The following is a 25,153-nucleotide window of genomic DNA, read 5'->3' on the forward strand; positions in this document are numbered from 1 at the left end:
TGAAGTCACAATATTAAAAAAACAAAAGCTCACCTTCACTTTTATCTTTAAAGATATCTATTGCATCAATCAAAATCATTAAGGAAAACATACAAATGCAAACTATTTTAAATAAAATAGGAAGTATAGGTCTCCAACAAGCTGATTGCTAAATTAATAGGTGTATCATCATGGAATAGACCCAAAAGTGCCTAATTAAGCACTTTCATTAACGTACTCATTATAATTCACCAGAAAGATACTGCTTCTTTCACAGGATCAAAAAGTACCCATGACGATAATCTGCCTTGGTACACAGGGGCTGCACTTGTGGAGCCTCTGACTTGGATAATGCAGGCAACAGTCAGAAAGCAAAGGGGTCAAAAAGGTGAAGATGCAGCCAACTCAATGGGAGAAAATATTTGGAAACCGTGTATCAGATAAAGGCTTGATATCCTGTGTAAGTAAAGAAAACATTCCACCCAACAAGAAAAGAACAAACAATCCAATTATAAAATAGGCAAAGAAGCAGTTGACCGACCGTGTTTTTCAAATACTGTTGGACATTTACTGTAAAATGACAGAATTCCAGCTAAGGAAGTTTCAAAGAAGACTGAGAGCAGTGGCACAGACAGATATTTGCACACTGATGTTCACAGCAGCATTATTCACAACTGTCAAAAGATAGAAACCATCCAAGTGTCCATCTACAGAGGAGTGGATGAACAAAATGTGGTACATACACATGATGGAATATAATGCAGCATAAGACAAAATGAGGTCCTGAAGCATATGACAACTTAGATGAACATTGAAGGCATAATGCTGAGTGAAATAAGCCATGCACAAAAGGATAGATACCTTATTATTCCACAACTATGACACCGGTAAAGATAAACTCAGAGGTTTATAATATAGAATATAGGGGACCTAGAGATACACGGAAGCTAGAGATGGGTGAATGGTCAGCTAATGAGGCTGAACTTAAATGTAAGGAACAGACAGAACCGAAGGCAGTTCATTAGTGGGTCTGTAAGTAATACTGCCATATTGAAGGTGAACATGATCGAAAGGGGTTGTATAGAGCCATGTATTCTAGTGATGAACACTATACATATAAATAAGTTCTTGCATGAACTACTTCAAAGGTATAAATCTCGTTCAAAGAAAAAATAACGTCCGAGTACAAGGAGAAAACAACTACTGCACACTGTGGTATATGTTTAACAGGAAGACATCACCAGTACCACAGCAATACCAGCGGTAAATAACTGGGGGGGGGGGAGGGAAAAGAGTTAAGGGGAGGTTTGGAAATTCTATCGGTGAGGGTATGTTTATCTGTTATTTTTCTCTTTAGAGCAATGAACACTGTCGAAGCTTGAGAGTGTTGATGATTATACAACTAAGTGAGATAATGCGAGAGATGGATTGTTGACAGTGGACATTATACATGATGCCCCATGGAGGGAGCTGGGCAAAAGATACACTGAGAAGTAGAATGGCGAACTCTGGTATGTATTTAGGATGGAATATCGTGCTCTTACAGAAAGGAATGAAGTCGTGAGGCAACCAACGAGGTGAATAAACCTTGGGGACATTATGTTCTACAAAATAAGCCAGAAAAAAAAAGAATATTGTATGGTCTCTTATAGAAAATATTTATAAGAAAATTTGGGTATGGATTTTAAGGTCTTATAGTAGTCACACTTAGTCAGGAGCTATAAATGTTATACCTAGATTTCGAGATGCTGTGCTATATACGTGGAATCCAGTACCTCCCTGGAACTTCGGCTACCTGTGTGACACCTAAGACTCAGAGTTGGAGTTCTGTAGCTCGGAAAGTCAGCATTACTACATGCAACAACTGCTAAAGAAACTGAAAAAGAGATCAGGTTTGAATTAGAGATAAGAACGAAGCTGACCAGGTCAGGAGTAAGGTAGAGCAGAATATAGGGGTAAGGAGAGCACTGTATTCAGAACTTTACCAACTATATGAGATCAAATGAAGAGAAGTTTATTTTGTCCAAAACCTAAATTTTCTGCAACACATAATCTAATTCAACATGTACAGACAGCTCATTTAAACAACCCAAGCACACAGAATCCAGAACGGTAATGAGGCCTTGTGATTCTGTACAGCTTAATATAATGCCAGATATATTTCAGAGTATGTTGACCAGATAAGTAAAATGTATTGGCAAAGTCCCTCGAGGAACGGGAGATGAAAATACGGAACTATTAAGCTTTGCCATGAAGGAAACCCCTGATACTGTCTCAAACGTTAGGCACTATTAAGTCAATAGGCAAAGCTCTTGATCTTGAGGCTTGCTCTTATGAAGCTCACGCACGTAGCAGCCATACAAAGCCTACCTATAGTATGCCGAAGAGTTACCTCCAGAGCACCTCTTTGACTGCTCAGATGTGGCCCCTCTCTCTCTAAACCCAACATAACAAGTAAAATCATTACCTTTCCCTCTTCATAGGACACGACATCCAGCGGTGAAAGTCTCCCTGGGAAAATGGGACATGACTCCGAGAGATGAGTCTAACTCTGGCACCACGGGATCCACAGTGCCTTCTGGATCAAAACGGGATAAAGAAATGTAATCAAATAAGGTATCAGTGGCTAAGGGAGTTCAAGTAGAGTCAAGAGGCTGCTCTGGAGGCTACTCTTACACAAGCTTCAGCTAGATACTGCTAATTACCACGGTCTGCCAACTCCAACCAACACCATTCCTGTCAACCCTAAAGAACACCCACGGCTTTATCAGAGACTCTACACAAGCTTCACACACTAAGATACTTCTAGAAACCTACGAACTCCAGATGGTTCCTAGGCCAAGGAAGTCCTGAAACGCAGAGGGACCAGCCTCTCCAAGAACATCAACTAGTTCCATCCCCCTATCTTATATTGTGGATACCCCTTTGCAACATGAAAAAGTTAGAATGGGCAGAGTCCAAATATCCCTAAAGATTGGGAGAAGGGTCAAAGGAGAAGGAGGTGTTATAACAGAGAATTTAGAATGTAACAAGTGAGCATGACTGCTAAATCACTATATTGCTATTTCTATTATGTCGCTAGTGTCTTGGAGCAGCTAGAAAACCCAAAATTGTGGAACTGCAACCCATATCAAACTCTTGTTTGATAACTATTTCTTACAATGTACTTCAAAATATATTCCTTATTGTATAAATGTTATATTCACAGTAAAAAAATATCATAAAAAATAAAAAGAAGGCAAAGGGGCCCACATAGGTGAGGCCCGCACCCCCTCCTCTTTAAGGTGCTTGGAGGAACTCAGAAGACCCCGCCAGACAGATGGGGCCCACGCCCCCACGGAGAAATATCTAAAACCAACCACTACAGGGGACATTTGCACACCATGGCACCAACCTCCTTAACAAGCAACAATCACTGCACTAACTTCTTAACCCAACGTAATACAATTCAATATTTTCAGCCACTGATTGCACATTTTAGGAGAAAAGCCACAATCAAACATCCAGTTGGACAGATTTGGCCTTTGGGTCAGCAATACTCATCAGACAGCGTTTCCAAAGGAAACTGAAGTCTGCGGGTTAAGCCAAAAACGCTCACAGGGAAGGGTTCCAGGCCACGCTGGTGGGGTCAGGGCTCGGCGAACAAGGACCCTAACCCTGAGGCCCGGCCAGCAGGCCCCTTCCCAGGCCGGAGCCCAGCTCCCGGCTCCCTGCTCCCTGACCCCGCTCCGCCGCCCCTCTCCTGCGCCCAGCCACCCCACTGCCGCGCCCACCGTCCCACTGCCGCGCCCGGCGCCCCACTCCCAGGCCCGGAGCCCCACTACCCACTTGCGCTACTCCTCGTGCCCCACCGCGTGTCCAGCGCTACACCCCGCTGGGTGCTCCTGCTACTCCTCATGCTCCGCACCCGTTCCCGCTACCCACCTCCCCCGCGCTCTGCCACCCTGCGCCGGCCCCGGCTCACCTTGCACAGCTGGAAGTGCTTGCCTGCAGCGTCTTGGCGATGTCTCCGGCTCGCGGCTGCCAGGTGGGAAGTTGGCGATGGCGGCGGCAGCGCGGCCTAGGAGATGGGCAGTCAGGCCGTCCAGCCTTTCCTGATGTTGAATTCGGCATGGTCTCGGCAAGCCCCCTCCAAAGGGTTCCTGCGACCCCAGGGTGTGCGCGCGACCCGTACAGGAAACACCACGACTGCGGCCGCGGGCGGCCCAACCCCCAACGCCCCCGTTGCTCCCGCTCCGGCTCAGGCTCCTGTCTGGCCTCCGCTCTCGGTGGCCACCACCTGGCCCCACGCAAATGCCCAGGACCCCGAGCCAGGCCGGACTGCCGCTGACTGGACCGCTGCGGCTCCCTGAGGGTCAGCAACGAGTGCCAACGCCAGCCAAACCGTAACAGACGCCAACGGCCGTGACCCTCACAATGTGCCACAGAGCGGCAAACAGGTCTCGACGCAGCAGGCGGCCAGTGTGCGCAGGAGCGGCGCGACCTACCAGGCCTCCGGGCGTGCGCAGGCGCAAGGTGTTCGTTCCCACTGAGCTTGCAGCCAGGCGTGCGCAAGCGCATCGAGAGGACCCCGGCTGGCGAACTTGGATATGCGCATGCGGGTCAGGGCCATTGGCATCAGTCGCGGCTTGGCGGGTGTTGGCACCCGTTGCAGACGCTCAGGGAGCCGCGGCGGTCCAGTTAGCGGCGGGCCAGCCTGGCCCGGGGTCACGGTCGTTTGCGTGGAGCTGGGCGGCCGCGACCAAGAGCGGAGGCCAGACGGGAGCGGGAGCCGGACGGGAGCCGCGAGCCAGAGACATCGCCAAGACGCTGCAGGCAAGCACTTCCAGCTGTGCAAGGTGAGCCGGGGCCGGCGCAGGGTGGCAGAGCGCGGGGGAGGTGGGTAGCGGGAACGGGTGCGGAGCATGAGGAGTAGCAGGAGCACCCAGCGGGGTGTAGCGCTGGACACGCGGTGGGGCACGAGGAGTAGCGCAAGTGGGTAGTGGGGCTCCGGGCCTGGGAGTGGGGCGCCGGGCGCGGCAGTGGGACGGTGGGCGCGGCAGTGGGGTGGCTGGGCGCAGGAGAGGGGCGGCGGAGCGGGGTCAGGGAGCAGGGAGCCGGGAGCTGGGCTCCGGCCTGGGAAGGGGCCTGCTGGCCGGGCCTCAGGGTTAGGGTCCTTGTTCGCCGAGCCCTGACCCCACCAGCGTGGCCTGGAACCCTTCCCTGTGAGCGTTTTTGGCTTAACCCGCAGACTTCAGTTTCCTTTGGAAACGCTGTCTGATGAGTATTGCTGACCCAAAGGCCAAATCTGTCCAACTGGATGTTTGATTGTGGCTTTTCTCCTAAAATGTGCAATCAGTGGCTGAAAATATTGAATTGTATTACGTTGGGTTAAGAAGTTAGTGCAGTGATTGTTGCTTGTTAAGGAGGTTGGTGCCATGGTGTGCAAATGTCCCCTGTAGTGGTTGGCTTTAGATATTTCTCCGTGGGGGCGTGGGCCCCATCTGTCTGGCGGGGTCTTCTGAGTTCCTCCAAGCACCTTAAAGAGGAGGGGGTGCGGGCCTCACCTATGTGGGCCCCTTTGCCTTCTTTTTATTTTTTATGATATTTTTTTACTGTGAATATAACATTTATACAATAAGGAATATATTTTGAAGTACATTGTAAGAAATAGTTATCAAACAAGAGTTTGATATGGGTTGCAGTTCCACAATTTTGGGTTTTCTAGCTGCTCCAAGACACTAGCGACATAATAGAAATAGCAATATAGTGATTTAGCAGTCATGCTCACTTGTTACATTCTAAATTCTCTGTTATAACACCTCCTTCTCCTTTGACCCTTCTCCCAATCTTTAGGGATATTTGGACTCTGCCCATTCTAACTTTTTCATGTTGCAAAGGGGTATCCACAATATAAGATAGGGGGATGGAACTAGTTGATGTTCTTGGAGAGGCTGGTCCCTCTGCGTTTCAGGACTTACTTGGCCTAGGAACCATCTGGAGTTCGTAGGTTTCTAGAAGTATCTTAGTGTGTGAAGCTTGTGTAGAGTCTCTGATAAAGCCGTGGGTGTTCTTTAGGGTTGACAGGAATGGTGTTGGTTGGAGTTGGCAGACCGTGGTAATTAGCAGTATCTAGCTGAAGCTTGTGTAAGAGTAGCCTCCAGAGCAGCCTCTTGACTCTACTTGAACTCCCTTAGCCACTGATACCTTATTTGATTACATTTCTTTATCCCGTTTTGATCCAGAAGGCACTGTGGATCCCGTGGTGCCAGAGTTAGATTCATCTCTCGGAGTCATGTCCCATTTTCCCAGGGAGACTTTCACCGCTGGATGTCATGTCCTATGAAGAGGGAAAGGTAATGATTTTACTTGTTATGTTGGGCTTAGAGAGAGAGGGGCCACATCTGAGCAGTCAAAGAGGTGCTCTGGAGGTAACTCTTCGGCATACCTATAGGTAGGTTTTGTATGGCTGCTACGTGCGTGAGCTTCATAAGAGCAAGCCTCAAGATCAAGAGCTTTGCCTATTGACTTAATAGTGCCTAACGTTTTAGACAGTATCGGGGGTTTCCTTCATGGCAAAGCTTAATAGTTCCGTATTTTCATCTCCCGTTCCTCGAGGGACTTTGCCAATACATTTTACTTATCTGGTCAACATACTCTGAAATATATCTGGCATTATATTAAGCTGTACAGAATCACAAGGCCTCATTACCGTTCTGGATTCTGTGTGCTTGGGTTGTTTAAATGAGCTGTCTGTACATGTTGAATTAGATTATGTGTTGCAGAAAATTTAGGTTTTGGACAAAATAAACTTCTCTTCATTTGATCTCATATAGTTGGTAAAGTTCTGAATACAGTGCTCTCCTTACCCCTATATTCTGCTCTACCTTACTCCTGACCTGGTCAGCTTCGTTCTTATCTCTAATTCAAACCTGATCTCTTTTTCAGTTTCTTTAGCAGTTGTTGCATGTAGTAATGCTGACTTTCCGAGCTACAGAACTCCAACTCTGAGTCTTAGGTGTCACACAGGTAGCCGAAGTTCCAGGGAGGTACTGGATTCCACGTATATAGCACAGCATCTCGAAATCTAGGTATAACATTTATAGCTCCTGACTAAGTGTGACTACTATAAGACCTTAAAATCCATACCCAAATTTTCTTATAAATATTTTCTATAAGAGACCATACAATATTCTTTTTTTTTCTGGCTTATTTTGTAGAACATAATGTCCCCAAGGTTTATTCACCTCGTTGGTTGCCTCACGACTTCATTCCTTTCTGTAAGAGCACGATATTCCATCCTAAATACATACCAGAGTTCGCCATTCTACTTCTCAGTGTATCTTTTGCCCAGCTCCCTCCATGGGGCATCATGTATAATGTCCACTGTCAACAATCCATCTCTCGCATTATCTCACTTAGTTGTATAATCATCAACACTCTCAAGCTTCGACAGTGTTCATTGCTCTAAAGAGAAAAATAACAGATAAACATACCCTCACCGATAGAATTTCCAAACCTCCCCTTAACTCTTTTCCCTCCCCCCCAGTTATTTACCGCTGGTATTGCTGTGGTACTGGTGATGTCTTCCTGTTAAACATATACCACAGTGTGCAGTAGTTGTTTTCTCCTTGTACTCGGACGTTATTTTTTCTTTGAACGAGATTCATACCTTTGAAGTAGTTCATGCAAGAACTTATTTATATGTATAGTGTTCATCACTAGAATACGTGGCTCTATACAACCCCTTTCGATCATGTTCACCTTCAATATGGCAGTATTACTTACAGAACCACTAATGAACTGCCTTCGGTTCTGTCTGATGCTTACATTTAAGTTCAGCCTCATTAGCTGACCATTCACCCATCTCTAGCTTCCGTGTATCTCTAGGTCCCCTATATTCTATATTATAAACCTCTGAGTTTATCTTTACCGGTGTCATAATTGTGGAATAATAAGGTATCTATCCTTTTGTGCATGGCTTATTTCACTCAGCATTATGCCTTCAATGTTCATCTAAGTTGTCATATGCTTCAGGACCTCATTTTGTCTTATGCTGCATAATATTCCATCATGTGTATGTACCACATTTTGTTCATCCACTCCTCTGTAGATGGACACTTGGATGGTTTCTATCTTTTGACAGTTGTGAATAATGCTGCTGTGAACATCAGTGTGCAAATATCTGTCTGTGCCACTGCTCTCAGTCTTCTTTGAAACTTCCTTAACTGGAATTCTGTCATTTTACAGTAAATGTCCAACAGTATTTGAAAAACACGGTCGGTCAACTGCTTCTTTGCCTATTTTATAATTGGATTGTTTGTTCTTTTCTTGTTGGGTGGAATGTTTTCTTTACTTACACAGGATATCAAGCCTTTATCTGATACACGGTTTCCAAATATTTTCTCCCATTGAGTTGGCTGCATCTTCACCTTTTTGACCCCTTTGCTTTCTGACTGTTGCCTGCATTATCCAAGTCAGAGGCTCCACAAGTGCAGCCCCTGTGTACCAAGGCAGATTATCGTCATGGGTACTTTTTGATCCTGTGAAAGAAGCAGTATCTTTCTGGTGAATTATAATGAGTACGTTAATGAAAGTGCTTAATTAGGCACCTTTGGGTCTATTCCATGATGATACACCTATTAATTTAGCAATCAGCTTGTTGGAGACCTATACTTCCTATTTTATTTAAAATAGTTTGCATTTGTATGTTTTCCTTAATGATTTTGATTGATGCAATAGATATCTTTAAAGATAAAAGTGAAAGTGAGCTTTTGTTTTTTTAATATTGTGACTTCATAGATGTGCGAACATTTTGGTAAAAACACAACCACCTCATTTTCACTTATGGAACAAAAACAGTTGAAAAATGAATTGTATGGATAAAAACAACTCATCAGGCTCTTTAATGCCGAATCCATGTGCACGGTGTCTGCTTTGGAATTAGATTATCGCATGCCCCTTCTGGGCAGATAGGCATAGTGTAACTTCATGGCAAGTGTTGTCTTTTAAACTTCTAGGAAAAAATTATAGTTGTCCATCTTTGCATCGTTTTTCAGTATCAACAGATATGGGTATGACTTTATTCAGTGAACAAGACTAATTTCCTCTTGATTCTGTTCTCTGGGCCCCCAGTTAGTCCTTTTGGAAGTTGTTTTACAGGCAGACGATGAGGGTGGTGACATGGGGAGCTTATGGCATCGGATTTATTGGTGCCATGATGCAAAAATGCATCAATCCAGAATAATTTAGAGCCTCCTAAATGAGGGAGAATACAGTGTGTTTTAAATAGAAAATAACTTTTTGGGTTTTACAGTAATCTTTATTTAAAACTTTAGGTTTACTTAATGCACTATGTTCTCTGTAAACACATAAATATTCCTAGAAATTGTGTGCTTGTTATAGTGAAATAATGCTTTGTGTTTTTTTATCCTTCTTAAAATTAGGGATTTTTAAAAATAGTTTTTGATCCTGTTTTCCTTTCAAAATAAGTGCCTTCTGGAACTTGTGTGGGTTGGCTCCCTGCTGAGGCTCCTGGTGCATGGCGACCCCGCCCATGGCCTCTTGGAAGTGCGCCTTGTGTCCTCAGGAGCGGTGTCCCTGCCTCCCACAGGGCTCTGCAGCCGCGGCGTCGGCTGCTGCAGCGCTTCCTGCTAAGGGCTTTTCCTTTGAGTTTTCTTTTTGTCTTTTGACAAGGGAAAATAAGTGTTGAAACACATTTTTCCGTCTATTTAGGCTTCGTACCATATTTTTCATAATGCTTTATTTTCCTTTATGATTCACTTTGCTGTACTTGAGAAAATAACCATTAGGCATCTGAGAATGGATGCTGGGATAAAAATTTGATTTAACTTAGTTCATCCCATTTACTACTCTAATTAGTTATTAGTGTACATGCCACAGTTTCTTTTTCATTTAGATGCTTGCTTCAGTCACATTAGAAGAAGTAATTAACTGACATAGTTTTTCAAACACTATTGGGCATTTATTGTAAATGTTAGAATAGAGTTCTGCTTAAGGAAGTTTTAAATGCTGACCTAAGAATTTTTCAGTTACTCTTAGCATTTTCTTAAATTCCACGGTAGGAATAGAGTGCAGTACAGTGTTCTAGGGGAGTAGACTAGCAGAATGTTAAGACTGTGCATCAGTAGCAAAAACAAAGTATAATCTGTTACAACCATGAACTGTGACTGACTTCTTTTTTTATTAATTAAAAAAAATTTTATTAATAAAACCAATCAAGACAATATGAGCATTCTTTTTCCTCACATAGTTGCGTATTCATCATCATGATCGTTTCTTAGAACATTTGTTGGCAACAAAAAGAAAACAGAAAAAAAACATTCATATATACCATACCCCTTACCCCTCCCATTCATTGATCACTAGCATTTCAGTCTACTAAATTTATTTTGATCTTTGTTCCACCTATTATTTATTTATTTTTAATCCATATGTTTTACTCATCTGTCCATAAGGTAGATAAAAGAAGCCTCAGACACATGGTTTTCACAGTCACACAGTCACATTGCAAAAGCTCTGTCTTTATACAACCATCTTCAAGAAGCATGGCTGTTGGAACATAGGTCTACATTTTCAGGCACTTCCCTCCAGCCTCTCTGCTACACTGAACTGAAAAGGTGATATCTATTTAATGCATAAGAATAACCTCCAGGATAACCTCTCAGCTCTGTTTGGAATCTCTCAGGCACTGATGTTTTATTTTGTCTCATTTCTCTCTTCACCCTTTCAGTGGAGAAGGTTTTCGCAATCCGTTGATGCTGAGTTCCAGCTCATTCTGGGATTTCTGTCCCATGTTGCCACGAAGGTCCACACTCCTGGGGGTCATGTCCCATGTAGGGAAGGGGAGGGCAGTGAGTTGTGTTCTGTTGGCTGAGAGAGAGGCCACATTTGAGCACCAATAGAGGTTCTCTTGGGGGTGCCTCTTAGGCCTAATTTTAAGTAGGCTTAGCCTGTCCTTTGTGGGGTTGTTTTGTTTTACAGGAAAAAATACATGATCTTCAAGAAGAGATTTTAAAATTGATATTTGTTGAGTAGGTCAAATCATAGAATGATTTCTCGATTCTGTCAGTGTACCTTGTTACTGACAAAGGTTTTATATTGCAAAGATATTCAGAAGTTGTAATATACAAAATGGAATGCCCTGCATGATATGAAACTTTGATAAAGATGTTAAGCTGTTCTGAGCTGTACCTGTTGATTCAGTTAGAAGCTAGTTCAGGGAGGAGTTGCAGATTGGAACATAAGACCTGTGAGAAGATACCAAGGGAATTCACAAATGATTGATTTGAAGAAAGGGAGTCTGAAAATTACATTATGAATCTTTTATATATAATGCTTAATTATACGTAGGCCTCCAGTGTTGTCAGCATTTTTCAAGTGTGAGTGTGCATTTACACACACACACACACACACACACACACACACCCCTATATACCTAAACACTCATAAAGGTGTGCTCTTTAGAATTTGGGTAAGGCAGATGTTTCCCAGAACCAAATCTATTGGCAGCAGGTTTGAAATCTGGAAGGCTTTTGGGCATGTTTAGTAGTACTAATATCAGTTATGTGTGTTATATCTGAAGTCTATCTTGGCTCATTTCTCAGGGAGCTCTCATGAGTACCTTGGCTGATGACACCTTACATTTGTGGAATTTACGTCAAAAGAGATCTGCCATACTCCATTCACTTAAATTTTGCAGAGAAAGGTAAGAATTGCCTTGGTTATCCTCTTCTATTTTGAAATGTATTTTCTTTGAGTTTTATGCTTTGATTTTGCTTTGCAAGGTAAGGACTTGATGTGCAGTATAACAAATAATTCAAAACTCCAGAGGATTTTCAGTAAAAAGCAAGTTTCCTTCCTTTTCAGACCCATCTTCTGCTCTAGAGGCAATCAAATAAATTTATTTTGTGTCCTTTTAGAAACACTCAAGCAAAAAATCTCTGCATATTATTCCCCCTTTTTCTTTTTTTGTACAAAAAGAACGTTCTGTTTCTCGAATTCACCACTTAATATATGTGATAGATTGATTGATATTGGCACATTTGAAACTTCCATGATCATTTAAAAACTTACTGGTATTCCATTCTGTAGAAGTGCCATAAATTACTCATTCACCCCATCAGTGGTATTTTCCCATGTTTTATCGTCCTCTTAAGGTTTCATTTTTTTGTGTATCATTTTTTGATCTTTCTGGACACATTTTAGCATGAAGGAAGAATGAGGATGCAGACACCATTGCTTCAGCCTGGGAGATGCATTTATTATGATAAAAACTGTATATGCTTCCCACTCTGCCTTTGAATTTCTAAAGTTGATTTGTTTGCCTCAAGAACTACTTGCTTTCCAGCTCATTATTTCTTTATTAAAGTATAGAATTATCATGGAAACTCTCTGACAATACAGTTGGAATAAGGGACCAGGAGAGCTCTCCACTGGAGGTGGGAAAAGGGGCTACAAAAAGTTTTCCCCTGGACCTGGGGGAAAGGCCGAGGGGCCTGTTCCAATAGAGCTGGGGGAGGGGCCGAGGGTGCTGCTTCAGTGGAGCTGGGGTGGGGGCCATGGGGCTTACTCCAGTGGAGCTGGGGGAGGGGAAACAGGACCTGCTCAGTAACAGTAAGATGTTTTTATTTATTTATTTATTTATTTAAATGTTTTAAACACAGTTTTATTGACATATAATCATCCAAAGTGTACAGTCAGTGGTTCACAGTATTGTCATACATTCATCACCACAATCAGTTTTTGAACATTTGTATTACTCCAAAATGAAATTTAATTGTAATAACATATTCTATGTATTCTGTATAACCCAGTATATCTAAGGCATTATCATTTCAATATGTAATCAATATAAAATTATGAACAAGATACTTTGCATTATTTATTTTGTACAATATCTTCAAATTTTGTTGCATGTGTTACCCTTACAGTACAAATCAGTTTGGACCAGCCCCATTTCAAATCCCCAGTGGCCATACATGACTGGTGGCTACCACATTTTACAGCACAATTTTAAAATATTTGCTTTCTCCCTTCATTAATAACCTAGGTTATCCTATATTTGGTGTTCCAACTGTTCTGTCTGATATTCCTGCCCTCCGGATTCGTTGTATCAGTGATAGGACTAATTATGGTGAAGAGGGCAATGCTTACTCGTTACTGCATCCTACCATCTTCAGCCAGAAAGGAGTATTTGAAAGAGACTTCTTCAAGACCAGATCAGAGGAAGAGGTACAGTTTATTATTTGAAAAGAGTTGAAAGAAACGTTTACTTCACCCAAACGCACAAAAATGGAAACATTTATTTATCAATGACTAGAATTTTAGGCTTTGCAAAACCTGAGCTGTTTTTTTACAGATGTCATCGGGACTGCGAAAATAGAGCATTCTTGATGAACACTGTTTGATTTGGTGTGAGATTTTGGTACAATTCTTGAAGTACAATTTATTCTATGGTAGAAAGGATATTTCGTGTCATATTCTCAATATGGCATATGTGTGAAAAGGAAGATGTTTTCCTGGACACTATTCTAAGTTAAGAAAAGGAAAGTGGTCTGATCCCTTCCTAATATAATATCTTATGATTTTGGACCTCAGGAACCAAAAAGTCAGCATGAGGAAGGCTACTTTCCCACCCTCTCTATGTACTGTTACCATATGTCTTAGATTATCTGGAAGAAGCACTGACTTAAAATATTATGACCTATTCTCACATCATGTCGTCTTTGTTTTGACTCAGAAAACATGGTCCCAGTATTCCCAGTGACCACTAGGAGCCACCAGCTAGGTCAGCACTGGCATGCTGACAGTCAAAGATTAATGGCAGTGCTTGGTTAGAGCAGCCATGGAAAGCATGAAAAGCAACTGCTTTGTCGGAACCTTTATATCAATAGCTAGAAACGATATGCAGAGGTTGCAGATGTGGTTCAAGTCAGTCTTGGACCTTGATGGCTTGAAATCTTACTATATACTAACCTAATTAGTATCAGATTCATTCCACACTTTATTCCAGCTGAGATGGGAGAAGGGAAGGGGAAACTCAGAGGCTGATGCTTGCTGACTGCCCACCCACCCCTGCCCCCCCAAAAAAGAAACTCAGTATCCTTCCCAGGGTATCAGAGAAGAAGCACCCTAGGCTGTATTTACACTTCCCTCCATCACTCTAAAGGCTTAAGAAATAGAACTTCTGCATTTCCAAAAGAAACAAAAATTTCCTGCTTGTTTCATGACGCCTAAAATTCTCTTAACTGGAAGTCTTCCTTTATCTTACAAATCTAGATTAAAAAGTAAGAAGTCGAAGACCAGGTTGGGTGATGATGCTAACTGTAAATGGGTGGGTTTCAGTTAAAGTAGTAGCTAATAAACCCCTGGTGAGACTCTGTGACAGGAGGCTGAACCGGGGGGGGCGTGCCTCCTGAGGACTGAGAAAGCAGGTGGGGAAGGTCTGAGATGCTAAAGACTGACGTGGACCACTTGATGAGTTCACAGTGGGAAGCAGTCTCTACCTACCTCTGCGTAGGGAAAACATAGAAGCTATGCACAGGGGTATTGAGGTGTTTTTGATGTATAGCTGCAGTTGCTGAAGTTCTGCTTTTCTGAATTTCAGGTGTATTTGCCGACAATGCTAATTTTCCACAAGGGTGCATCATTTCTAGTAGACCTTTTAATTCTTGTTGAGGTTCTATTCAGTGGCTGCATTCTGCAACTATTCTGTTTCTTTGTCTTTCTGGTTCATTGTCTAACCTTTCTTTTCATTTTCCTCCTTGATTTGCTCTGTGTGCTTCATAGGAAATGGTTTTCCTTTTTTTTAATTTTATTTTTTTAAATACCAAAAAATACCAAGCAAACGCAAACATTCCTATTTTGATCATTCTGTTCTACATATACAATCAGTAATTCACAATATCATCACATAATTGCATATTCATCGTCATGATCATTTCTTGGAACATTTCATCTATTCAGAAAAAGAAATGAAATGAAAACAGAAACAAAATTTATAATGCCATACCCCTTACCCCTCCCCTTCATTGATCACTAGCATTTCAAACTAGACTTATTTTAACATTTGTTTCCCCTGTTATTTATTTTTATTCCATATGTTCTACTCCTCTGTTGACAAGGTAGATAAAAGGAGCATCAGACTCAAGGTTTTCATAATGACACAGTTACATTGTGAAAGCTATATCGTTATATAGTCATCTTCAAGAACCACGGCTACTGGAACACAGCTCTACATTTTCAGGCAGTTCCCTCCAGCCTCTCCATTACATCTTGAATAACAAGGTGATATCTACTTGATGCATAAGAATAACCTCCAGGATAACCTCTCAACTCTGTTTGGAGTCTCTCAGCCATTGACACTTTGTCTCATTTCACACTTCCCCTTTTTGGTCGAGAAAGTTTTCTCAATCCCTTGATGCTGAGTCTCATCTCATTCTAGGGATTTTCTCAATTCCGTGATGCTAAGTCTCAGCTCATTCTAGGATTTCTGTCCCATGTTGCCAGGAAGGTTCACACCCCTGGGAGTCATGTCCCACGTAGACAGGGGGAGGGTGGTGAGTTTGCTTGTTGTGTTGGCTGGAGAGAGAGAGGCCACATCTGAGCAACAAAAGAGGCTTTCTTGGGGGTGACTCTTAGGCCTAATTTTAAGTAGGCTTTCCTATACTTTGTGGGGTTAAGTTTCATATGAACAAACCCCCAAACTAGTGGCTCAGCCTGTAGCTTTGGTTATCCAGACTGCTTGTGAGAATATAAAGAATTCAACTTGGGGAAGTTGAATTTTCCCCCGTTCTCACCATTCCCCGAAGTGGACATTCCAAATACTTTTTTTTTTTTTTTATTAACGGAAAGAGAAAAAAAAAAGAAATTAACACAACATTTAGAAATCATACCGTTCTACATATGCACTCAGTAATTCTTAACATCATCACATAGATGCATGATCATCGTTTCTTAGTACATTTGCATCGATTTAGAGGAACTAGCAACACAACAGAAAAAGATATAAAATGCTAATATAAAGAAAAGAAATAAAAGTAGTAATAATAGTAAAAAACAACAACAAACAAGCAAACAAACAAGCAAACAAAAACAAAAAAAACCCTATAGCTCAGATGCAGCTTCATTCAGTGTTTTGACATGATTACTTTACAATTAGGTATTATTGTGCTGTCCATTTTTGAGTTTTTGTATCTAGTCCTGTTGCACAGTCTGTATCCCTTCAGCTTCAATTACCCATTGTCTTACCCTGTTTCTAACTCCTGCTGAACTCTGTTACCAATGACATATTTCAAGTTTATTCTCGAATGTCCGTTCACATCAGTGGGACCATACAGTATTTGTCCTTTAGTTTTTGGCTGGATTCACTCAGCATAATATTCTCTAGGTCCATCCATGTTATTACATGGTTCATAAGTTTATCTTGTCTTAAAGCTGCATAATATTCCATCGTATGTATATACCACAGTTTGTTTAGCCATTCTTCTGTTGATGGACATTTTGGCTGTTTCCATCTCTTTGCAATTGTAAATAACGCTGCTATAAACATTGGTGTGCAAATGTCCGTTTGTGTCTTTGCCCTTAAGTCCTTTGAGTAGATACCTAGCAATGGTATTGCTGGGTCGTATGGCAATTCTATATTCAGCTTTTTGAGGAACCACCAAACTGCCTTCCACAGTGGTTGCATCCTTTGACATTCCCACCAACAGTGGATAAGTGTGCCTCTTTCTCCGCATCCTCTCCAGCACTTGTCATTTTCTGTTTTGTTGATAATGGCCATTCTGGTGGGTGTGAGATGATATCTCATTGTGGTTTTGATTTGCATTTCTCTAATGGCCAGGGACATTGAGCATCTCTTCATGTGCCTCTTGGCCATCCGTATTTCTTCTTCTGGTAGGTGTCTGTTCAAGTCTTTTCCCCATTTTGTAATTGGGTTGGCTGTCTTTTTGTTGTTGAGTTGAACAATCTCTTTATAAATTCTGGATACTAGACCTTTATCTGATATGTCGTTTCCAAATATTGTCTCCCATTGTGTAGGCTGTCTTTCTACTTTCTTGATGAAGTTCTTTGATGCACAAAAGTGTTTAATTTTGAGGAGCTCCCATTTATTTATTTCTTTCTTCAGTGCTCTTGCTTTAGGTTTAAGGTCCATAAAACCGCCTCCAGTTGTAAGATTCGTAAGATATCTCCCTACATTTTCCTCTAACTGTTTTATGGTCTTAGACCTAATGTTTAGATCTTTGATCCATTTTGAGTTAACTTTTGTATAGGGTGTGAGATACGGGTCTTCTTTCATTCTTTTGCATATGGATATCCAGTTCTCTAGGCACCATTTATTGAAGAGACTGTTCTGTCCCAGGTGAGTTGGCTTGACTGCCTTATCAAAGATCAAATGTCCATAGATGAGAGGGTCTATATCTGAGCACTCTATTCGATTCCATTGGTCGATATATCTATCTTTATGCCAATACCATGCTGTTTTGACCACTGTGGCTTCATAATATGCCTTAAAGTCAGGCAGCGCGAGACCTCCAGCTTCGTTTTTTTTCCTCAAGATGTTTTTAGCAATTCGGGGCACCCTGCCCTTCCAGATAAATTTGCTTATTGGTTTTTCTATTTCTGAAAAATAAGTTGTTTGGATTTTGATTGGTATTGCATTGAATCTGTAGATCAATTTAGGTAGGATTGACATCTTAACTATATTTAGTCTTCCAATCCATGAACACGGTATGCCCTTCCATCTATTTAGGCCTTCTGTGATTTCTTTTAGCAGTTTTTTGTAGTTTTCTTTATATAGGTTTTTTGTCTCTTTGGTTAAATTTATTCCTAGGTATTTTATTCTTTTAGTTGCGATTGTAAATGGGATTCGTTTCTTGATTTCCGCCTCAGCTTGTTCATTACTAGTGTATAGAAAAGCTACAGATTTTTGAATGTTGATCTTGTAGCCTGCTACTTTGCTGTACTCATTTATTAGCTCTAGTAATTTTGTTGTGATTTTTCTGGGTTTTCTACGTATAGTATCATATCGTCTGCAAACAGTGATAGTTTTACTTCTTCCTTTCCAATTTTGATGCCTTGTATTTCTTTTTCTTGCCTAATTGCTCTGGCTAGAACTTCCAACACAATGTTGAATAATAGTGGTGATAGTGGACATCCTTGTCTTGTTCCTGATCTTAGGGGGAAAGTTTTCAATTTTTCCCCATTGAGGATGATATTAGCTGTGGGTTTTTCATATATTCCCTCTATCATTTTAAGGAAGTTCCCTTGTATTCCTATCTTTTGAAGTGTTTTCAGCAGGAAAGGATGTTGAATCTTGTCAAATGCCTTCTCTGCATCAATTGAGATGATCATGTGATTTTTCTGCTTTGATTTGTTGATATGGTGTATTATATTAATTGATTTTCTTATGTTGAACCATCCTTGCATACCTGGGATGAATCCTACTTGGTCATGATGTATAATTCTTTTAATGTGTTGTTGGATACGATTTGCTAGAATTTTATTGAGGATTTTCGCATCTGTATTCATTAGAGAGATTGGTCTGTAGTTTTCTTTTTTTGTAATATCATTGCCTGGTTTTGGTATGAGGGTGATGTTGGCTTCATAGAATGAATTAGGTAGTTTTCCCTCCACTTCGATTATGTTGAAGAGTTTGAGGAGAGTAGGTACTAATTCTTTCTGGAATGTTTGATAGACTTCACATGTGAAGCCGTCTGGTCCTGGACTTTTCTTTTTAGGGAGTTTTTGAATAACTAATTCAATCTCTTTACTTGTGATTGGTTTGTTGAGGTCATCTATTTCTTCTTGAGTCAAAGTTGGTTGTTCATGTCTTTCCAGGAACCTGTCCATTTCATCTAAATTGTTGTATTTATTAGCGTAAAGTTGTTCATAGTATCCTGTTTTTACCTCCTTTATTTCTGTGAGGTCAGTAGTTATGTCTCCTCTTCCATTTCTAATATTATTTATTTGCATCCTCTCTCTTCTTCTTTTTGTCAATCTTGCTAAGGGCCCATCAATCTTGTTGATTTTCTCATAGAACCAACTTCTGGTCTTATTGATTTTCTCTATTGTTTTCAATTTCATTTATTTCTGCTCTAATCTTTGTTATTTCTTTCCTTTTGCTTGCTTTGGGATTAGTTTGCTGTTCTTTCTCCAGTTCTTCCAAGTGGACAGTTAATTCCTGCATTTTTGCCTTTTCTTCTTTTCTGATAAAGGCATTTAGGGCAATAAATTTCCCTCTTAGCACTGCCTTTGCTGCGTCCCATAGGTTTTGATATGTTGTGTTTTCATTTTCATTTGCCTCTAGGTATTTACTAATTTCTCTTGCAATTTCTTCTTTGACCCACTTGTTGTTTAAGAGTGTGTTGTTGAGCCTCCATGTATTTATGAATTTTCTGGCACTCCGCCTATTATTGATTTCCAACTTCATTCCTTTATGATCCGAGAAAGTGTTGTGTATGATTTCAATCTTTTTAAATTTGTTAAGACTTGCTTTGTGACCCAGCATATGGTCTATCTTTGAGAATGATCCATGAGCACTTGAAAAACAGGTGTATCCTGCTGTTGTGGGATGTAATGTCCTATAAATGTCTGTTAAGTCAAGCTCATTTATAGTAATATTCAGATTCTCTATTTCTTTATTGATCCTCTGTCTAGATGTTCTGTCCATTGATGAGAGTGGTGAATTGAAGTCTCCAACTATTATGGTATATGTGTCTATTTCCCTTTTCAGTGTTGGCATGTATTCCTCACGTATTTTGGGGCATTCTGGTTCAGTGCGTAAATATTTATGATTGTTATGTCTTCTTGCTTAATTGTTCCTTTTAATAGTATATAGTGTCCTTCTTTGTCTCTTTTAACTGTTTTACATTTGAAGTCTAATTTGTTGGATATTAGTATAGCCACTCCTGCTCTTTTCTGGTTGTTATTTGCATGAAATATCTTTTCCCAACCTTTCACTTTCAACCTATATTTATCTTTGGGTCTAAGATGTGTTTCCTGTAGACAGCATATAGAAGGATCCTGTTTTTTAACCCATTCTGCCAGTCTATGTCTTTTGATTGGGGAATTCAGTCCATTAACATTTAGAGTTATTACTGTTTGGATAATATTTTCCTCTACCATTTTGCCTTTTGTATTATATATATCATATCTAACTTTCCTTCTTTCTACACTTTTCTCCATGCCTCTCTCTTCTGTCTTTTTGTATCTGACTCTAGTGCTTCCTTTAGTATTTCTTGCAGAGCTGGTCTCTTGGTCACAAATTCTCTCAGTGACTTTTTGTCTGAGAATGTTTTAATTTCTCCCTCATTTTTGAAGGACAATTTTGCTGGATATAGGAGTCTTGGCTGGCAGTTTTTCTCTTTTAGTAACTTAAATATATCATCCCACTGTCTTCTAGCTTCCATGGTTTCTGCTGAGAAATCTACACATAGTCTTATTGGGTTTCCCTTGTATGTGATGGATTGCTTCTCTCTCGCTGCTTTCAAGATCCTCTCTTTCTCTTTGACCTCTGACATTCTAACTAGTAAGTGTCTTGGAGAATGCCTATTTGGGTCTAATCTCTTTGGGGTGCGCTGCACTTCTTGGATCTGCAATTTTAGGTCTTTCATAAGAGTTGGGAAATTTTCAGTGAAAATTTCTTCCATTAGTTTTTCTCCTCCTTTTCCCTTCTCTTCTCCTTCTGGGACACCCACTACACGTATATTTGTACGGTTCACCTTGTCCTTGAGTTCCCTGATACCTTGTTCAAATTTTTCCATTCTTTTCCGGATGGTTTCTGTTTCTTTTTGGAATTCAGATGTTTCATCCTCCAAATCACTAATTCTATCTTCTGTCTCTTTAAATCTGTCATTGTAGGTATCCATTGTTTTTTCCATCTTTTCTACTTTATCTTTCACTTCCATAAGTTCTGTGATTTGTTTTTTCAGTTTTTCTATTTCTTCTTTATGTTCAGCCCATGTCTTCTTCATGTCCTCCCTCAATTTATCGATTTCGTTTTTGAAGAGGTTTTCCATTTCTGTTCGTATATTCAGCATTAGTTGTTTCAGCTCCTGTATCTCATTTGAACTATTGGTTTCTTCGTTTGACTGGGCCATATGTTCAATTTTCTGAGCGTGATCCATTATCTTCTGCTGGCGTCTGGGCATTTAGTCAGATTTCCCTGGGTGTTCGACCCCACAGGTTGAAAGATTTTTCTGTGCAATCTCTGGGTTCTGTTTTTCTTATCCTGCCCAGTAGTTGGCGCTCGTGGCACACGTTTGTCTACGGGTTCCACCAGTGAAAGTTGCTCTGCGTCCTTTAACTCTGGAAAATTCTCGCCGTAGGGGAGGTTCGGCAGCCGAAGCGTCTTGGAAGAGTGCCAGTCAGCCTGGGGTTCCGAATGCGGGGAGGGTCGCCGGCCGCCGCACCACGGGAGAGTGTGCGGCCGAATTAGCTAGTCGGCCTGGGGTGCCAAGCGTGGCGGGAGGGCGCCAGCTGTCGCAGCCCGGGAGAGTGCACTGTTCCCAGCCGGACGGGGGAGTCACGTGTTTGGAAGGGATCCCCCGGTCACTGTTCTCCGCAGTCTGGGGATTTCCGACCCAACTCTCTCAGTTGGTCCGGGGGGCCTCGCGTGGTGGGGGCACCAGCCGCCGCGGCCTAAGGGGACTGCCTGTCCAATTCTACCAGCTGGCCTGGGAAGGTGGAAGGGAGGGACTCCGGTCGCTTGCCGTCCCACCCAGGAAAGCCCGTGCCCCTTGGTGATCTCACCGGAGCTGGTTCTCCCAGATAGTCAGCCGTTCCAGGATGGGGTACGCCGTCCCTTTGATCTCCCTCGTGGCTCCGGGAGCTGCTCTGTATTATCTCCACTCCCCCAGTAGCTGTTCTGGAGGATGAAAGGTGAGGGTGGCAAGGCTGTCGAGGCTGGTGGCGGAGGAGCCGGTGAAGGCGGAAGAGGGGAGAGGAGGGCGGGCGGGTCCACTGCTGCGGGGCGTGGGCGCCGCGCGGCGAGCTGGCGGACAAAAGACCAAATACTTTTTTATTCACTGTTCAAATGACTCTGGAATTTATCGGGGCATCACTCTGGACAAACCAACAAAATCTCCTGTCCTTCTCAAGGTTCCATGTACTTGTGGTGTTCAATTAAGCTGTCTACATAAGTTATATTAGGATATATTCCATTGTATGTATATACCACAGTTTGTTTAGCCACTTGCCAGTTAATGGACATTTTGGCTGTTTACCCTATTTCTATCTCCTGATGGTCTCTGTTACCAACAAAATTCTCCAAGTTTTTTCAGGAATGTCAGTTCATATCAGTGAGACCATACAATAGTTGTCCTTTTGTTTCTGGCTAATCTCAATCAGCATAATATCCTTAAGGTCCATCCATGTTGTTACATACTTCATAACTTTATTCTGTCTTACAGCCGCATAATATTCCATAGTTTATTCTGTCTTAAAGCCGCATTATATTCCATTGTATGTATATACCACAGTTTGTTTAGCCACTTGCCAGTTAATGGACATTTTGGCTGTTTCCATCTCTTGACAATTGTAAATAATGCTGCTATAAACATTGTTGTGCAAATGTCTGTATGTGTCCTTGCCCTCATGTCCTCTGAGTAGATACCTACCAATGGTATTGCCGGGTCATATGGCAGTTCTATATTTAGCTTTTTGAGGAAACACCCAACTGCCTTCCACAGTGGTTGTACCATTTGACATCCCCACCAACAGTAGATAAGTGTGCCTCTTTCTCCACATCCTCTCTAGCACTTATCATTTTCTATCTTATTGATAATGGCCATTCTGGTGGGTGTGAGATGATATCTCATTGTGGTTTTGATTTGCATTTCTCTAACAGCCATGGAAGTTGAGCATGTCTTCATGTGCCTTTTGGCCATTTGTCTTTCCTCTTCTGAGAAGTGTCTGTTCAAGTCTTTTGCCCATTTTGTAATTGAGTTGGCTGTCTTTTTGTTGTTGAGTTGAACAATCTCTTTATAAATTCTGGATAGTAGACCTTTATCTGATATGTCATTTTGAAATATTGTCTCCCATTAGGCAGGCTGTCTTTTTACTTTCTTGATGAAGTTCTTTGATGCGCAAAACTGTTTACTTTTGAGGAGTTCCCTTTTCTTTCTTTCTTTCTTCAATGCTCTTGCTTTGGGTGTAAGGTCATAAAACCGGCTCCAGGTATAAGATTTATAAGATATTTCCATACATTTTCTTGTAACAGTTTTATGGTCTCAGATCTAATGTTTAGGTCTTTGATCCATTTTGAGTTAACTTTTGTATAGGGTGTGAGATTTGGGTCCTCTTTCATTCTTTTACATATGCATATCCAGTTCTCTAGGCACCATTTATTGAAGAGACTCTTCTGTCCCAGGTGAGTTGGCTTGACTGCCTTATCAAAGATCAATTGCCCATAGATAAGAGGGTCTATATCTCAATACTCTATTCAATTCCATTGGTCAATATATCTGTCTTCATGCCAGTACCATGCTGTTTTGATCACTGTAGTTTCATAATATGCCTTAAAGTCAGGTAGCATGAGACCTCCGACTTCATTTTTTTCTCAGGATACTTTTAGCTATTTGGTACATGCTGCCTTTCCTAATAAATTTGGTTATGGATTTTTCTGTTTCTGAAAAGTAAGTTTTGGGGATTTTAATTGGTATTGCATTGAATCTGTAAATCAATTTAGGTTGAACTGACATCTTAACTATACTTAGTCTTCTGATCCATGAACACGGTATGCCCTTCCATCTATTTGGGTCTTCTGTGATTTCTTTTAACAATTTCTTGTAGTTTTCTTTGTATAGGCCTTATGTCTCTTTAGTTAAATTTATTCCTAAACATTTTATTCTTTTGGTTGCTGTTGTAAATGGAATTCTTTTCTTGATTTCCCCCTTAGATTGTTCATTACTAGTGTATAGAAATACTACAGATTTTTGAGTGTTAATCTTGTAACCTGCCACTTTGCTGTACTCATTTTATAGCTCCAGTAGTTTTGCTGTGAATTTTTTGGGGTTTTCAACATAGGGTATCATATCATCTGCAAACAGTGATAATTTTACTTCTTCCTTTCCAATTTTGATGCCTTGTGTTTCTTTTTCTTGTCTAATTGCTCTGGCTAGAACTTCCAACACAATGTTGAATAACAGTGGTGATAGTGGACATCCTTGTCTTGTTCCTAATCTTAGGGGGAAAGTTTTCAGTTTTTCCCCATTGAGGATGATATTAGCTGTGGGTTTTTCATATATTCCCTCTATCATTTTAAGGAAGTTCCCTTCTATTCCTATCCTTTGAAGTGTTTTGAACAGAAAAGGATGTTGAATTTTGTCAAATGCCTTTTCTGCATCAATCCAGCTGATCATGTGGTTTTTCTGCTTTGATTTGTTGATGTGGTTTTCTTATGTTGAACCCTCCTTGCATACCTGAGATGAATCCTACTTGATCATGATGTATAATTCTTCTAATGTGTTGCAGGATTTGATTTGCTAAACTTTTGGTGAGGATTTTTGCATCTACATTCATTAGAGAGATTGGTCTGTGGTTTTCTTTTTTTTGTAATATCTTTGTCTGGCTTTGGTGTGAGGATGATGTTGGCTTTGTAGAAAGATTCTGGAATGTTCGGTAAAATTCACATGTGAAGCCATCTGGTCCTGGACTTTTCTTTTTGGGGAGCTTCTTAATGACTGATTCAGTTTCTTTACTTGTGATTGGTTTGTTGGGGTTGTCTGTTTCTTCTTGAGTCAATGTTGGTTGTTCATGCCTTTCTAGAAAGTTGTCCATTTCATCTACATTGTTGTATATATTAGCATAAAGTTGTTCATAGTATCCTGTCATTACTTTTATTTCTGTGGGGTCAGTGGTTATATCTCTTCTTCCTTCCATTTCTGATCTTATTTATTTGCATCCTCTCTCTTCTTCTTTTTGTCAGTCTTGCTAAGGGCCCATCAATCTTATTGATTTTCTCATAGAACCAACTTCTGGTTTTATTGATTTTCTCAATTGTTTTCAATTTCATTTATTTCTGCTCTGTTCTTTGTTATTTCGTTCCTTTTGCTTGCTTTGGGATTAGTTTGCTGTTCTTTCTCTAGTTCTTCCAAGTGGACAGTTAATTCCTGCATTTTTGCCCTTTCTTCTTTTCTGATAAAGGATTTAGGGCAATAAATTTCCCTCTTAG

The 25,153-nt window shown here is 41.0% G+C and overlaps 1 protein-coding gene across 12 annotated transcripts in view; it reads left to right on the forward strand.

The window, feature by feature from the left end:
* The first annotated feature begins 4,407 nt into the window (after positions 1 to 4,407).
* The window catches only part of LOC143651822 (mitogen-activated protein kinase kinase kinase 9-like), a 105,197-nt gene continuing 84,451 nt past the window's right edge, over positions 4,408 to 25,153 (forward strand). For 11 of the 12 annotated variants that reach the window (XR_013160236.1, XM_077122641.1, XM_077122637.1 and 8 more), the window contains exons 1-4: positions 4,408 to 4,817; positions 6,204 to 6,314; positions 11,586 to 11,686; positions 13,031 to 13,212. Coding sequence is in view for 10 of the 12 variants with exons in the window: in XM_077122642.1 (XP_076978757.1) it covers positions 11,611 to 11,686; positions 13,031 to 13,212 (258 nt within the window). In the remaining 2 variants the exon portion in view is untranslated. The remainder of the gene's footprint in view (positions 4,818 to 6,203; positions 6,315 to 11,585; positions 11,687 to 13,030; positions 13,213 to 25,153) is intronic. The other variant, XM_077122644.1, reaches the window with a different exon arrangement.

The sequence above is a fragment of the Tamandua tetradactyla genome, chromosome 12, assembly GCF_023851605.1.
Source record: "Tamandua tetradactyla isolate mTamTet1 chromosome 12, mTamTet1.pri, whole genome shotgun sequence".
NCBI classification, from domain to species: Eukaryota; Metazoa; Chordata; class Mammalia; order Pilosa; family Myrmecophagidae; genus Tamandua; species Tamandua tetradactyla.